General features: G+C 44.9%; 1 protein-coding gene across 1 annotated transcript in view; it reads right to left on the minus strand.

The window, feature by feature from the left end:
* The window catches only part of LOC146172328 (ubiquitin-conjugating enzyme E2-17 kDa), a 30,518-nt gene that overhangs the window by 2,017 nt on the left and 10,423 nt on the right, over positions 1-18,078 (minus strand). The window contains exon 5 of the mRNA XM_084585748.1: positions 16,448-16,553. Coding sequence (XP_084441874.1) covers positions 16,448-16,553 — 106 coding nt within the window. The remainder of the gene's footprint in view (positions 1-16,447; positions 16,554-18,078) is intronic.

Genomic DNA, 18,078 nt, shown 5'->3' on the forward strand with positions numbered 1-18,078 from the left:
GCAAGCATCTCCGACAAGAGATGACAAACAGCCAAAATATGTTTAGATCCTAAAAACAACACGTCTGACCAGAGCAACAATTTGTAACAAACAGAACAGCAGAAAATGGAATGCTTGATTCTACACTTCATAACTGAACATCAACTTTAAAAACTCTTCGGTATTTTAATTCGATGCATTTAAATGTGAAATGTTCAAACAGTACCATTAATGCATTAAATATTTTTTGTAGGCAATACCATTACGGTCCACTGTAATGGAAAACCATGTTCTACTAGATTTATTAAATACTAGACATTGAGTTTTGGAGCAAGATGGAGCAGGATAGAGGAGCTTTTTCACCGTTAGGCATATGCATCAATGACAAAATGAAGCCACATTTGTTCAGTGGTTTTGCAATTACATGTACCTCTGCCCGGTTTGTATTGTGTTTGGCTGATATCGAGTGCTCGGTAAATGCACCTTGACCAGCACGCCGGTTTCCGACATGAACCTGGTAATCTTCACAGTGTCCTGAGTCTACAATATAGATTAGCACAGTCTGGACTAAGAAATTGCATAAACCTAGAAATTTCAGTTCACCCTCGACTGAACTCCAGCTTTTTTGAGCTGACATATGTGGTCTGTCATAAGAGTATAATATACACGACACCAGTGCCACACTAACGCCTATAAAATATAAAATAGCAGCTCTTTCCTGGGTCATCATCCAGACTATATCCACTGCTGGGCAAAGGCCTCTCCTATTTTTCTCCAATTAACCCAGTCCTGTGCTAGCTGTCCACATGACCCCTGCGAACTTCTTGACTTCATCCACCTGCCTGACTTTCTGTAGTCGCCTCCTACGCTTTCCTTCCCTTTGTATACTTTTTGACCATTGGTTATACTTTTCGCACTACACACCCTGCCCATTTCTTCTCAATTTTTACTGGAATGACAGTAACAAGAATTATTTCTCTGAACCCTCTGCACGCTTCCCATCTCGTAATGTTAACACCTACCATTTTCCATTTCATAGCTCTGTGTTGTCCTCGACTTCAGAACCCTTTTCCACACTTCAGCCCCATAGGTGAGTACCATTAAGATGCAACTTATCTTTAGTAATACCAGTAAACTGCTACACAATCTGCTCTGCAAGTACATTTCAAACGCCCTCCATTCCAATCTTATTCTCCTAGTATTCCCTTTCTTGATCAGGATCTGCAGTTACTACCTAAGGATACATTTGTCTACCACTTCCAGTGCTTCACTATATTTTTAACTGCTGTTCCTTTCCCACGCTGTTGAACATTCCTTGGTCTTCTGCTTATTATTCTTTAGTCCTATTAACCTTTAGCCTCTTGTGGGTACCAGGGGCAGATTGTGTAGGACATTCAAATTGGTTTGGTTTGTGGGGATTAACGTCCCAAAGCAACTCGGGCTATGAGAGACGCCGTAGTGAAGGACTCCGGAAATTTCGACCACCTGGGGTTCTTTAACGTGCACTGACATGGCACAGCACACGGGCGCCTTGCTTTTCGCCTCCACCGAAAAGCTACTGCCGAGGCCGGGATGCGATCCCGCATCCTTGAGAACAGTAGCCGAGTGCCGTAACCACTGCGCAACCCCGGCAGGGTGGACATTCAAATTGTTACTGTACGAAGTGTCACATGTTCAGGAGAGCCCGAAATGAATAAATTATGGTTTACCATGATGTACATCCTCAATGCACCCACCTGTTTTTCTGCCTGAAAGACAATTCAATCAAGGAGCGAGGAAACAGCATATTTTTTCCAATCAGGGGGCACAGACCTAAAATGAAGGTAATGGCTAGTGTGTGTGGGTCTTAGGTAAATATTTAAATTTATATGAGAGGACTGCCAGGAGACAAGCACAGTCTGTCAAAAGTTTGGAGCCCAGGAGGTTTGCTTTCGAGCCACACAGTGTGGCTGGTAATGCATTCACAGTGTTCAAAATATCCTGAAGATGAGAACACTTTCTATCCTGCTCTTTCCAACAGGAAGACTTCCATCAATACTAAAGGGCTCACTACACAGCTCAGATGCAGAACCCTCTAAACTTTTCAAGAAGACTATATATATATATAAAAAGGAGGCGGCCATAGATTTTCTAGGCTTCAAGTTGCTCAACTTAACACCGAAGCTTTGCAATGCTTTTCTCGGGATACAAAGGCAGTCATCCCTACAATTTTGGGTGGCAGACATGAATAATGGAAGTGTATGGCTCAATTTTTTCCATTCATATGATTATAACTGAAACAGATGCAACCAGAGTTGCTTCATAGAACTTCTTGAATGGGCCACACGAATAGTGAAATAAGCATTTTCGAAACCAAATTTGGTCAGATCATGCACATCAATCAGAACTTTTTTCTGGCAATGTTGGGTGGGCCTCAATGGTGGCAGTGAAAGGCAATATTTGAATCATCAAATATCACACACCAGTGCATATGCTTAATTGTAATGACTGAAATTTTCCTCTGATCTCTGCAAGATGCTAGTTTTACCTTCGCGTCATATGTAAAAAGTGATGCTACTATGCTTTGCCTCACTGGGGACAATGCTCTCAAGAAACAAACGTCTTTCTCCTTTTCTGAATTGACATTTTTTTTGGAAGCCTGGTTTTCTGGGCGCTTTTTCGGCTCTATGAAGGCCCGAAAAATTGGTCAGCGACTGTATATGGTTAACGCCTGAAAGTGACTGGCTATGAGGGCCACTGTAGTGGAGGGCTTTGAATAAGCTCGCCTACCTGTAGTTCTTTTGGGTGCACCGACAGCACACAGCACAAGAACACCTGGTGTTTTGCTTCCACTGAAACCCTTAACCAGGACCGTGCCCAGATCTCATGGCTATGTATCGAGCGCACAAATCACAGCCACCACGGCAGGGCAACAATTAACTATTGCAATACTAAGTTGCCTGCGACAATCGCAGGGAAAGTTTCAGATCTTGAGTCTGCACATCGTAAAGCACTAACAGCATGAGGTGACACACTCTGCGACAGCGTCTCGCAGTGGGCTGAGGGCCACCAAAGCAGTGCCACTCGTCGCTGTCGCTCAGGTTATGGGATTTTAGAAAATTTCACATGCCGCCCAGAAGCAGCTCGCGAGACAGCCAATCGCAGAAGGCTTTGGGGTACTCAAGTTCTGGCTCTTTTTGCGAGTGAAGTTTGTTTTTCTACGATCCGATTAGAGAGTAGTGAACTAGAATACTTATTCTAGTTCACTATAGAGTAAAGGAAGAACCTGCAGGCTATCACTTAGTCTCCTTCATGCACATATGAGCGCATCGAGTCAGTTCAGTAAAAGAATGGTAGTGTAATAAAGGAAAAGGAAGGCTATAGTGTAGCTGGAAAGTCATGGTTGCAATGCAAGTCTGCATCGCAGTGTAGTAGCACACCACAAACGGAGTACTAGCGTAACTGCATTCCCCTAGACCAAATGACAAGGCGGTGGCAACAGAACAGCACTGAAAATGCACCTCTCTGTCGCCGAGACCAGTCACTTTGTGCGGTTACCGCTTAATGAGGCTACCTTATAGAATGTCTAGCAAACAACTTTTTTTTCAAAATTGACTTCGTGTTTTCCGCGAATATTTAGTACAACCCCCCTCCCCGACCAGTGAAAAAGCAGGAAAGCAGTGGCCAGTTGTAATGAATACAGTATAAAATCTATAAACACACACACAAAAAAAGATTACTGAACTTGCAACCACCACAATTAAAACAATAATAATACAGCTCGAGAATAAGCTTTCCAGATAAATTCTGATGACACATTGAACGACACAGTGCCCCTGAAAAATTCAAAAAAAAAAAGGGGGGGGGGGGGGGGGGGGGGTGGAGAGCACAGCTAGAGCTATGCACCTGCATCAGCCTGAATTTACCAAGCAGTTTCGCAGCCAGTATAGACTAACCATCACACACAGTACTCACTAGGCGGACAAGAATAACACAGCTGAAATGGACAGGTTGCCAAGCTTTATACACATCCGAAGTGAAAAGATTTCACTCCAGTGTGAACAAAACTATAGGCTGGGCACTCGTGGTGGTGTGTCGAAATTCAAGGCAGGGAATTTGTTTTTCTCTCACTTGGCGATATTTCTCCAAGTACACAAAATTCCCCTGGAAATTCCAGGCTCTGTCCATAAATTTCTTCAAGTCCACCATGGGTAACATGTATGCAGTGCATGTCACAAGTGGCCATGCACAATGTGCATGTCCACAACTGTTGAGACGACATGCCAGTCTAATGGACAAGTAAAAATATGCTGACACAAAAGCAAGCACTAAATCCTTACAGGAGGGGAAGTGCACAGGCACAGATACACAACTACACAGCAAATACCTCAATAAGAATTTTGCCTAGATGAAGCAATTGCATCTGCTCACCTTACTTGTAGATAAGTCAATATTGTCTCTTGTCTTGCAGCACAATTCTGGATATTCACCCTAGCTTGGCTGTTTAGTTCTTAACTGAATGTTTATATTTACATACAAGTTGAATGACTCAAATCTAGAAGGCTTTTGGTGCACATGTGCAAAAAAATGCAACTCAAATAAATTAAGAGAAGTGAGAAGGGAGTTCACTAGCCAGTTCGTGGTAACCTAGGTGACGTGTGTAGGCAGTATCAGTACCATACTCTTATGGCAGAAGCGCGAGGCCCGGGAAAAGGCACAGCATTGAGAATGGTATGCCACTGAAAAAAAGATGGAGGCAAAGAGCAAAAATGCAGCAAGCTCCAAAAGCAAACAGGGTGTGGCATTCTCAAAACTCTACAAAAAAAATGTGCACAGCTGTGCTGATCTTCGTAACCTTTTCAGTCATAAGACAAATTACTGCATGCGCCCTGCCTGTTGCTACCGGCAACAGCCCCTTCCACCAGGCATTGTGCAAGCTGACCAATTTCTGGCACCATGCAGCAAGCAGGCTTGGTGAAATTATGCAGAGTTCCCACCACCTTGGTGCTTTAAAGGGCCACTGTCCAGGGAAGGCCCTTTTAAGCAAAGGAGCCCAGTCGTTCGATCAGGTACCGGAGATAGTCTGTGCAAAATGCTACAGTGACACGCGCGCCGCAAAGCATCGAAAATGCAATTCAAAGCTCTCTCATGCTCTCCTCCAGGAAGCCAGCTTCCCCGTTTCCTTCGCTGGCCCGACAGGCCACAGTAATGACGTACGTACCGCGAACGACGTCCATTGGTCCGTCTCGCTGACTGACGGGAGAAGGATGGGTGTCTACCGCTCGCTGCGCGCTTTTCCCTCGCGACGGCCAAACTGAATTCAGCGGCGCGCGCTCCCTCGGCCGTTTTTTTTTTTCCGTGCTCGCGGGGTGCCACGCCCCACCTCCCGCCAAACAGCGGAGGAGGAAGGGGAATTTGTCTTGCGGAGGCTAGACGACCTCGGGCAGGAGAGTGAAAAACCTTTGCGAGGGAACGGAAGGAGAGAGGCATGACAGAATCGGGTGATTGCGGTGGCTGTAACTGCGTTATTAGTTACTCTTTTCAAAAACATTTTGCGGCCTTGCGTTCTAGGGGCGAAGTCTCACAGTCACCGGGGAATAAAATATTTTCGACCGGAGGGTGGACAGTGGGCCTTTAAGTATCTTAGGTGGCAGGGCAATGCCTCACATAGCACTTAGCTCGGGCCTCTGCATTACTAGTCTTCCTTAAATGGCGCTACCATGACCCCGGCCATCTGTGCTCACTTCCACATTGTCGGCTATGCTTGAGGCAGTCAATTGTGGCTCTCAATTTCACCTGCTCAAGTCAATATTGCTAGTGTTGCCTAATATTTTTATCAGCTAATACCTTAGCTGCATACAAAGAACCGCTTATTTTTAGCACGAAATTGCTTTGGTCAGATGTTTGGAATCAGTAAAGCTCCGGTACCAATGCAACCGAGCGCACTAGCCTTTTACTAAGGTCAATATTATGTTCTGCTTGCCCAATTTCTGCTACACATGTGGTAAAGCTAGGGTACAATCCTGATTAACAAGCAACCAATTCAAAGAACAGCTACACTATGGTGGGCTACTTTAGAAGCAAAACAAGCATACACTAGACAACTGGCAGTGCCAAGAAAACCACCCCAAGAGATTGAGTGATGGAAACTGTATTAAGGTGCAGAGTGGGAGAGAAATGGCAGACGAGAATGGGGAACGCAGGGTAAGAATTGACTCACATTTTGCACTTAAACGTTCAAACTCCCTTTTTTGGTGCATGCAAAATAATGGCTCTTTTATGAACTATGGGGATCCCTGAACAACTGTGGCTAGAGGATCTGCCCTGCAAGTTAATAAGGCTAGCTGTGTTGCATGCCTATGGGCATGATTGGGAAACAGTTTTCAGGGGAAAGTGGGGAACCTGCCTTTCCCATTGTGACTAGTTCAGTTGGCTTTGAATAGGTGAAGCGAGTGGACGGACTGGAGCGTGTATCACTCTTAGCTGTGTCACGGAAACTGGAGCTAACATAAGAGCTGCACGATATGTGGTGAAATTTTGAAATAAACTGGAGAAGTGGCCTGTCAGGGCACTCGCCATGATCAAGGAAATGACACCATGTGCTAACAGTGACTGTTCAAACGAGGATTTTTGGACAGCCAGCCCAAAAACGGTCAGAGTGCCAGTTGATGACTGCTATGGATGCCGATAAATATTGTGGGTGTATTTTAGCAAAAATGATGCTTTCCAGTGTCCTCATGACTGTGCCATCTTTAACTCTTCTGCAATCACATGCACTCTAAAACACCAATCAGGTTTCAGTAAAACATGCCCACAATCATTATAGGGCTGGATGGATGCTTTCATGGCAGTCTGTTAACGCTTTGTCATTTAGACAGTCCACTGCTTTGATCATGACTAGCACCTTCTCAGTAGGCAATTTAATCAGTGTATTGCAAAAGTTCACGGGGTATCATGGTTCCTACATTTGCTCCAGTTTTCATGACTCGCTAAGAAGCGGGTACATGCTCAAGCCCATCCACTCGCTTTGACTGCTCCAAGCCAACTGAGCTTGGCACACTGTGAAGCTGAAAAGTCCCCCCCCCCCCCCCCCCCTCAAAACCAGTTTCCCAATGTGCTCATATGCGCCCAACACCACTACTACTCTTACTTTCAGGACAGACCTCGTATGTGGGAAATTATGATGTGGGGTTGTTTAATGTGCACCCTGTTTTTCCCCTCCGTAGAAAGCATGCAGAACAATCTAATACTACCACGTTAAAAGGTTCACCACATGAAAAAGCTGCTTCCCAGTCACCCGCTACTTCTGCTGCAACTATAGCAGCAGAAGGAAGCAGATAAAGTGCTCTGCCTGCTAATCCAATTTGGTGAACAGGTTGAAAAAGTGCACAACTGCTCTCCATGAATAAGCAAGACATGCCTTCGTACAAGTAACACACACGCTTAAAAATATTCGTACACATCTGAAATGGTTTAGTGCTGTGTAGGCATGCCACATTTTTGTCTACACCTGAGATCACTAACAACCAGCTCATATCCCCTTCAGGTGCTGCGTCCACGTAGTGGACGCAACCCAAATTCCCCTATATCTTTGCACTGAGTGCAAATTTCCGCCTTTGAATTTGACACCCGTAGCATTTGGACCTGCCCTGTTAAGTATGTGGCGCCATCTCTTGTTGCTACAGAGAAATGTGCTTGCAAACAGAAAGTAAAGATGGACGTCGCAGCGTTTTATGGCGGGACGAACCAGCAGCTCTTATTTTTGCATGCCTCTCTAAACCAATGCCTAATAATACTATTCATTGTAATGAATGTGTCAATAAGGAAATGTAGATGCTGCATGCCAGATTTCAATATCTTAGACATAGAAAAAGTGCTTCAGATAAGACACGCCGTAGTGGAGGACTCCAGAAATTTTGACCACCTGGGGTCCTTTAACGTGCACAGACATTGCATAGCACATGGACGCCACTCCATTTCGCCTCCATCGAAACGCAGCCGCTGAGGCTGGGATTCGATCCCGCTTCCCTGGGCACAGTAGTCGAGCGCCTTGACCGCTGCGCTATCCCGGCTGGGGCGAATAAAATAAATATTTTTTGCATAATCTTTTATATTTGAACTTTGCCTTGCCTACTGAGCATGCATGGTGCAAAACAAAAACAAACAAAAAAATTCCCTTAAAAAACTGGCGCCCAAAGGGAATATATAGGATTTGTCTATACTCTGCGCATGCATGTGTGGATGCACAGACCCGCACATGCACGCACGCGCACACACACACACAGTGAAGCACACCCGTGTTAACACCACAACCACCATCTTCTTTGACTTGCAACATGCATGCGGGCACTACACATTCATGCTTGGCCTACATTGTACCACTTACTGTAATGCAAACAAACGTGCACTCAACCAACATATGAGCATGCTCAAGCACTAGCAATAATCCCTCCGGGCTTCCACAAACAAATGGCAATCCTTCCTCCCAGAACAATTTTCTTGTCAAACTACACTTTCATTTGTACCATTCTGCACCAGTCTTTAAAGCAATATTCATCCCTTTTTTATAAAGCCCTGTCTCATGGGCACTGCACAGGTCTTAGTCCTTGTGTTCTTTACAAGCACACAGGGAACTGCTATACAGTAACAGTTTTCCACTTTTGCCACTAGGGCCTTTAAGGTGAAGGAGCCCACCCGGATCTTTAGAACCCAAAGAAGCCATTGAAGCACTTCTGACCAGAGTGTCATCTAGCACAGTAAAAGACAAATTAACAATGTTTAAACACCAGTGCAGCTAATCACCGCACTTGCAGACCAACACACTCGCAAGCTGTGCACTGCACATAGTCTCCATCAAGTTCCATGCATGCGCAGAACCTTTCGCACATTTTACTTGCCTTAAGTATGCTAAAACTTTTTTTTTTTGTGAAGTCCTATGCTTTGCATACACTGTTGGGAATGGAGAATTGCTTCCAAGTCTCAAACGCCTCTGTGACACTTTTTGCAGCGCAGAGTAGCAGTGGTGCTTCTTCATAAAAGACCTTATCAAGTTTTCAGGATGCTTGACTTCAAGGATGGTGTGGACAAGCAAGAGATAAATATGCTTAGGCTCTTTAACTGCGTGCATGCCCAATGGCCACAGCGCAATGGTGTGAATTTAAGAGAAGCAAAACAAACTATGCTGCTGGGCTATTATTTTGACAATGGGGTCTCCCAATCGTCATTGTGCCTGCCGTAAAGTGCATGCCCGAGGTGCATGGGCACTACTGTTCCGTGAAATTCAAGACGACTGACTATGGACTTCAATGGTCTTGCCCCGACATAACATAACCTTGCCAAAGCCGGCATGTTCACCCGCGAGGTGCCGACAGCAGTACACCCATCGAATGCTGATCGACACCTGTTGTATGTATAAACATTGCGCCGCGAGACCGTCAAATGTCAGACTGGACTACTGACCCCTTCCTCCATGGTTCATGTAGAAGTTCATGTAAAGTCATTTTTTCTAAAAAATGTGATTTTTTCGAACTTTTTCACAGTCCGTAGTGAGTCAAAAAAATAGGCCATGGACAGTATCTGGTGCTAGTCTGCCTATGTCTGAGTAAACAAGCATCTGATGCCATAGACTTAAATGAGCCTTGGCAGAGACCATGCAGCTAGTTCTAATTATCTGAATTGACGAGATTTTACTGTACTGCTGCCTTGGACTAAGAGCTCACCCAGGGAGTTTATCAATTATTTGAACAAGCACATATTTAGCCACTCATGATGAATTTTAACAGTACATGGACACTTAACCACAGAGCGCCATGGCACGGGGTATTCAGTTTTTACAAAATGTGGGGTGGGAAGGGAGGGAGGGAAGGGGTCGAAAACCAATTTTTATAGCATAGCGAGCACAACGCCAGAGGGAAAGACTACAGCCACTGTATGTCTGGTGGGTACTGCTGCACTGGGGATCGAACCCAGCTGAACACACAAGCATTGTGCCTGGCAAAGAACTTCAGCATTACACTTGGCATTGACAGACTTGATCTGAATGATTGACAGCATGGCTTGGACAAACCAGCGCCACAAAGCATTCGTAGCCAGATCGGAGACAATGCTCTATGTTTGAGACGAGCGACAATAGCAGGTGCACAGTTTGACTTTAGGTTTTTTTGCCTGTGCCTAATCGCTGCATAAACAGAGCGCTCACGAAGAGGGCATTTTTTCGTATCTTGTTTGTGGTTGCGGCCTTGCGCGCTCAGACAATGTGTTGTGGTTTTCTCATTGCAAAGAAATGCCCTCTTCATCCGCACAGTGCCTACGTGGTGATCGGGCATAGAAAAAAAAAAAAAAAAAAAGAAAAAAAAAAGGTCAAATTGAACTGAACACCAGCTATCATCCACCACCACAAACATACCCGTCAGCACGTCTCTCACCTGTTACCTATCGCTTCATGGCACTGATATCAGTCCAATCCACACTGCTGACCATTCGCGTTATGCCTGCAGTCAGCCGTACAGTTCTACACGGCAAAATAATGGTTCACCTGGAATCTACAATGACAGCTAGTAAGAAAAAATAAGCTCAAGATATTCAAAGGGAAGCCTCTGTGACCTTTCTTCATCCATAGTAATGAAATTAGTTCAGTTTATGCATTTTGATGTGTCAAACTACTACAAACTCAATTTCAATTGAACATTTTTTTTTTTTTACAGCAGTAAAGCAGTGATGATCAGTACATAAAAATTATATAAATTGTCAAGGTGTTCATTCAATATGACAATGGACATTCTACGCCAATTTGAACACTTGTTACAGCATACTCAACTTCACCGCAAAAAATTCAATATGGAAGTTCAAACAAATACATAATCCTAAATGACTACTAATCCTAAGCTTTAATGAACTACCCAAGTGTCGTAAAAAATAATAAATATGGAACATATAAGACCAAGTTTTTCCTGCAACACTGCAAATGCTAAAAATTGTAAAAACAAAACAAAACAAAAAACATATCTCAAACCTCAATGATAGAGTTACACTAAAGGTTCTTTTACAGCTTGAAATAGCAGTATAGCTTGCACATTTAGAGCACTGAAGTTCGAAGCTGAAAAGCACTTTTGAAAATACCATACAAACAAGTGTAACCGTGCCCTCATTTCCCGAAGCAAATATTTCTAAAAAAATCTAAGGGTCACACCCAAACATTTCACGACCCACGTGATGCCCGAAGTCGTAGGTCATCATCATTGTCCCTCTGCCGCGAGCTTCTGCAATCTATATCGGAATTTGTATCGCCAGCCCCGGCCACACTGGCTTTGTTCAGAGACTGTCAAAGGCACGTGAGTACTGGTAGTGTACAGACATTACAGTTATCACGGGCAAGCTCACCAGCATGCTGCAACCTCTGGACGTCAGCATCTATCGGCCTTTAAAGGTTGAATTCCGAAGGCAGTGCTCAGAATGAATGGCAAACTGCAATCACGACTAAACTCTGACCGGGCGACTCAAGAGGGCACCGCCCTAGACTCTGCTTGACTGGATTTCGTCCACGTAGAACTCAGTTTCTATGAACATTGTATCCCATAGTTTCAAGGTGACCAGTATTTCAAACTGTTTAGACGGGACTGAAGACTACTTGTAGAGTGAACGTGCATCAGAGCACAGCACCAGCTCTGAATCGGAAGACTCCATGAGTGACGATTAAATGGTAAATAAACAACGCACATTCATTGACTGGTATGTTTTTACAGTAAAACCTCGTTAATCCGGATTGCAAGGGACCCGCAAAAATGTCAGAGTTATCCGAATTCCGGATTATCTATTTTACCATGAAAACAGAAAAATGCACTGGACATACACATACCTTTATTTCACGAAAAACTGCGTTATTCTGGTTTGCTTTATCGCCGGAGTCTGTGCTATAACTATTTTCTTTAACCCCATCAGGTGATTGAGCGCACGCTGACATGAGCTGCGACACAGGATTCCTCGAGTACAGCGAGAGCATCAGCGGCCTCCTTCACTGTAAGGCATCGCGACGGCTGGTCGTGACAGTCATCATCAGAACAGTCATTTTCATCGCCATCAAGCACTTCGGATATGACATCAGTTAGTATGCCAGAAAAAGCAACACAGTCGTCTATTGCAACGTAGCCTGCAAGCTGGACGTCGGGAGGAAGGAGAAACTCCAACCGGCTCTCATCCACTTCGTCGTCCATTCCTTCAATGTCTTCTGGAATGGCCTCGGGAGGTAAATCACGGTCGTCAAGGTGGACAAACCCGCTGTGTCGGAAGGAGTTCACTATTACCTCCGCCGACATGCTGCTCCACACATGTACTAAAATATGGATCGCGCTGAGGAGGTTTAAGTCGTATACTCGACCTGCCTCTTTGCAGAGCAGCAGCCGTTCCATGTCCATGACATGTCGCCGGTACTTGGTTTTGACATGTTGAATAATGCCCTGATCCGGTGGCTGCAGAGCAGCCGCCTTATTTGGAGGCAGAAATAAGAGTTCGATGCACTGCAGCCCAGTCACACTAGTGTGTGCACTGCAGTTATCCACCACAAACAAAACCTTGCGGTTTTTAGCAGAGAAGCGGCGGTCGAGCTGCCGCATTCAAGCTTGGAAAATATCAGAGTTCATCCAGGCCTTTTTGTTAGATTTATAGTCCACAAGCAGACAGCGGATGATTTTGAAGCCCCTCGGTTGCTTTGCCTTCCCAATTACTAGAAGTGGTAGGCGCTCCGTGCCCAACGTTTTTGTTGCTTAGAAGCACAGTGACCCTTTCTTTGCTTCTCTTGCCTCCAACGCATGGGCCACCCATTGAATGTGACTGTCTTGTCCGGCAAGGCCTTGAAAAAAAAAAAAAGGGCTGTTTCGTCGGCATTGAAGATATCTGCTTGTTCGTAGCAAGCCAGGTACAGTGAAATTTCGTTACTATGAACACCACATTAACGAACTTTTCAAATTAACGAATTTTTTAAGAATCCCCGGCAGATTTGCCATGTTTTCAATGTAAAACTATTTCAGAATTACGAATTTCAAAATAGCGTATATTTCAGAATAACGAACGTATTTTATTTCTTGTTCTATAATTTTGGAACATCAGTATTACGAATTTGGCTAAAATTAACAGCACCGCAGCTTGCAACTCTCGCGTGAAACGAAACAGAAACCGCCATTTCTGTGTGTATGGTCCGTGGGCTGTAGCTATCATCATCAGGACATCTAGGACCAGCTCCTAGCGCCACCATGAAGCTATGGTTTATTACGCAGTAGCCAGCAGGCCTAGCTGCCTGCGTTTTTTTTCTTCCTGTGTTGTGTGCCGTGTAGCCGTACGTGACTCGGTCGTTCGTGCGTTCGGGACGGTATTTTTTTTTTGCCGCTGATTATCTTATTGCGAAGTTTGTGCGAGATTGGCGATGATATTAGCCAGCGAAGTGCCAAGAAGATATGAACGCAGCTGCTTTCACTGCAAGAAATCGACACAGGGAAAAAGCGATTCGGCCTCTACAGACAGCTAGCATTGCCCCATCGACTGCCGCGATCATTATGAAAGACCGAGACAAGATTTTCAAAGCTCAGGGAGCATTGAAGATGGGGTCATAAAAAACTCAGATTTTCTTTCCTTTTTCTTTTTCACATGGACAAAATCCGTACTTTCATCGCTCGGTGCAATCACGCACGCGACGAGGTGTTGCGGAAAGCAGAAAGTGTATGTGCTGTAGTGGTGTAATGTAGTGCGCGGTCGTGTTTGCTGCACGCGGCAGAAGAAAATAATGGATTTCTTCAAATAAATCAGCTTTGGAGTTAGTGCAACCTTTTCACTTGAGGTTTTGCTTGTCTACACACGTGCCTACTGCCAAGGTACGTCATTTTCATACCTAGGTTTAACCACTGGCTTATAATCGCAGATTTTTTCATTACAACATTATTTCAAAATAACGAATGATTTTTTGCGGTCCCGCGGGATTCGTTATATCGAGATTTGACTGTACATATTGGGGAAGCTCGGTTCGTCATCCAATCTGTGATGCAACGCTCATCCACCACTGCCTTCTCTCTGCACATGTTTCGAAAGGTCAACCCATGCCATTCTTTAAAACACGCAAACCACCCTTGAGAATAGAGTAAAACAGCGCTAGGGGAGACGAAACACGTGAACGACAGACACATGCCCTCTTCTGGAACCACCCTTGACGCACTGAAAGAGTCGATGTGCAATTTGAATGCATATCTTTCAGCCTACTGACAGATCAGCGGTCTGCTCAATGGAAACTGTCCATTACGCATACCTGCGATCCATCGCAGCAGTGCTGTCTCCAGTTCCGGGTGTGCTGCTGTCCTCAGCCTTTTTCTTTCTCCACTGAATTTGCCACTGTCAAATGCTTCCAATTTTTTTTTTTGTTCTTCATGTAGTCGCTTAATGTGAGACTTTTCACTCCATATTTTTTCATTATCTCTTGCCGAGAACCACCTTCGCCAACTTCCTTCAGTATCCTCACCTTCGTTTCCAAATCATTTGGCGGCTGCTGCTGCCGTTTCGCTGAGGTGGCGGCTGCCATAATCGCAGAGCGTGACGGCAGTGATAATGCACCAGCGCAGATGACAAACGCAATGGGCACCTGTTTGCACGCAACGTGGGCCGACACGCCAACACAAGACAAAGAAAGCAGAAAAGTAAAGCCGCCCAGTCATCCTTCGTAGCGTTCAGTGGATTACTGGATGCTTCTTAGTATGACGATGATGATGATAGTGTTTACTTCTTTGCAGCAAGTGATGACTAGCTCCACCTATCGCCACCACATTTTCCGCGCCGTTGCTCGCCTTGTTCCCGTTTGCCAGACTCTCCGCAGCTTCTCCGTCGCTCGGCAAGGGGTTGTCGAACCTCCGGGTCGCCGAGCTCTTTCGGAGATTGACGTCAGAGTTAACCGGATTGCAACCAAATGCTTCCGAGTTAACAAGCTTTTAACACCAAAGAACTACACACATTTTTGCCGGGACTGTGCAGCAAGTCCGAGTCAACCGAATTTCCGAGATCTGGATAAACAAGGTTTTACTGTAAGTGAAATTTTTTTTCGTGTGTTGCATGCACGGGCCACACCCCAAAAACTGGCCTCATCTGGACAGAAAAGTGTGGCCCTTCACACATTTATATGGTACATACTGCATGTGATTGCCCATAAATATTGAACATGCAAGTCCTGGTTCCCAGTTTTATGAAAATTTGCTCCTCTTTGCTATCTGTATTCCATTCAGCTCTTTCAGTTCCCTTTCTTTTTCAATGACCCAAACTGCCTGTCTGCACTCCCTTTTTAATTAAGGTGATTAAAAAACTGGTATCTCCTACTGGCTTTCTAGCCTAGCAGTGAAGATACCTTTTAAAAGCTCAAAAAAAAAAAAAAAAAAAAAAAAAGAGAGAACTACTGCTCTGATTTGAAAAAGCTAAGCTTAGAAAAAAATGCAATGATGGTGAAACACCTAAAACTCTCACCGTAAAAACCAGCATAAAATATGGGGTTTCCCCCCCCTTCAATTATGTGATGTCAGATTTCCGCCTCGTATTAATACAGATCTGAACAAATTTCAGCCTAAATTCAGTTCACTATTCAGCACTATCAGCATCAGGCTTCCAGCAAGAGGAGACGCCATCTAATAGTGGCTTTGGTTGACTGTTTCGATCGGCACCACCACTTGTGATATGCAAGCAACCAGAGCAGGTCAATCGCACCTGGCACAATATAGGAATGGCGAAAGCTCAAATCTGCATTTTGCATGGGTCTTTCACGAGCCTCTCCAGCCATGGTAGCCATGCCCTTATAGCCGAATTTCTGACGCCTGACCAGCATTACAGGGGGCGCGTTATTGAGGAATGACAAATGCATTTAGAGGTATCCAAACAGAGTTTCTACAGAAAGCAGTCTTTTAAAAAGGGTCTCTTGGAAGACTATACATCTGACGACAATCGCAAATACTCTGAATATGAAAGCACTTCCAGAGCGCACATGCTGCGTGTGGTTTTAGACTCAAACAGGCACAAGCGCAAGCATGCTAACTGGAAGTGGCCTATTGGTCTAAAACAACTATGCAGCTTTTGAGGTTCCATGCAGCTCTTCTCATGATGCATGGAACTCTCTAACCAAGCGTGCCAACACAAGAAGGGTAGCGAACAAGCATGGGCACATGGAAATTACATGGCAACATTCAACGCTTGGCACAGGGTGGCGTTGGACACAAAAGTGCGGATCTCATACATCTCGCGGAGCAACCACGAAATGTAGTGCAATAAGTATTCTCATCTTTCTTCGCTTGCATTATATAAAAATTAAAACTTTTGCCCGTTTTTGCAATCTCAAAATTACACCTTGTATTATTGCGAGCCTGTATTATAAGCGGGTTTTAGCAGTTTTTACTCTGCCTAGTTTACTCTAGTGTTAAGTAGCCAGTAATGTAAGAGACATGCATTAAACACTTTCTGCCAGCAGAAATTTACTTACCTTTCGATATCGTAAGAGCTGGAGACCACTGAGACCTTAGAATATCCAGGCAGATGCTTCCATTGCTGTTGATGTTCGGGTGGTAGATGCGTGTTGTAAAGGCTACCTGCATATCAAAAATGCAAAGAAAGCATAAGTCCCTCACTATTGTCAATAATGAGACTACAAGCTTTAATGATGATTTGGTTTATGGGGTTTAACATCCCAAAGCGACTGCAGACAATGAGGCAACCCTTACTAGAGGGCAAAAGTGCACCAAATTTTAATGCATTTGGAAGATGGTTGCAGCAATATTAAAAGCCACGAAAAACACCAATGCCAGCATGTTTACTTTCAATGAAGCAAAAATCTGAAAAAAAAAAAAAAAAAACCGCTACCACCATTTCCACCATCACGCAAGTTGACAGCTGGACAGCAGAGCCGCAGAGCAGTTACTGCAAGGCTACAGCTGCATGCATTGCAGTTTTTTGGGGTGGTCAATGCATGCTAAAACTTGCCCACCACCCGGTGATGGCCATCCTCGCCACTTATACCTTCTGTTGTGTTAATGGAAAGTATGAGTTAAGGGGGCACGCGTGTCTTGGAATAGTAAAAAATGGATAGAAAAATCTGTTTTGAGAAAAATGCATTTCCGGAATGTTTGTACCTTCAAGCTCCTGTCCTAAAAATATGAACGCTGAATTCGATTGAGAAATGCAATAAAACCGACTTTTAAAGCGCCACGGGAGCCGCGAAACCGCCCAGAAGGAGCAAAATTTGTTCAAAATTCCCGCGCGCGCCGCGGGCGAAGCAGCCGGCCAATCGCCGCCATCTTGGGCTTGTTTTGAAGTTTGTTTCTTTGTGCGCATTTTGCAGCATGTCAAAATGGCGTCACTCAAGCAGAACAGCCATTGAACAGCTGACATCGCAGGTTTTCCGAAAGCCGTTCTCAGCCGCTGATTGGCTGGCGCGCACGCTCGCCGCGTCTCGCTTCCCATTGGTCACCACGACTGGCGCCATTTTCTTTTTTGTTCAGTTCTCCATTGCGGCGGCCGCTGTGCACGTTTCTTCCCTTCTCTTGCGATCGTATCAATCGCTCTCGCTGCCGGCACTAGGACGTACGCAAGTAAGGAGCGTGTGCGTGATTCTGACAGCCTGCCGTTGTCCGCGTTCCCCTTGATTATTTTTTAAATCTACAACAGTTCCTGAACCAATGTAACTACCATAAATTCAAGTACAGATTTGAAATTAGCATGAAAAACCGGTCATGACTACTGAAAAGTTTCATTCAGATTGGACAAATAATGAAGAAAATTATTTTTTAAGACCCACATGCCCCTTTAAAGGGCCACTGTCCAGGGAAGAACCTTTCAAGCGAAGGAGCCCAGTGTTTCGATCAGGTACCGAGATAGTCTGTGCAAAATGCTACAGTGACAGGCGCGCCGCAAAGCAACGAAAATCAGTCAAAAAAAAAAAAAAGCTGGCCCGTGTCAAGCCGCAGCAATGACGTATTTCTCGGGAACGAGGTCCATTGGTCCGTCTCTCGCTGTCTGAGGGTGAAGGATGGGCGTCTACCGCTCGCTGTGCGCTTTTCCCTCGCCACGGCCAGACTGAATCCAGCGGCGCGCGTGCTCCCTCGCCCGTTTTTCTTT

Source organism: Amblyomma maculatum, unplaced genomic scaffold, assembly GCF_055883805.1.
Source record: "Amblyomma maculatum isolate TAMU_Amacu unplaced genomic scaffold, ASM5588380v1 scaffold_13, whole genome shotgun sequence".
NCBI lineage: Eukaryota > Metazoa > Arthropoda > Arachnida > Ixodida > Ixodidae > Amblyomma > Amblyomma maculatum.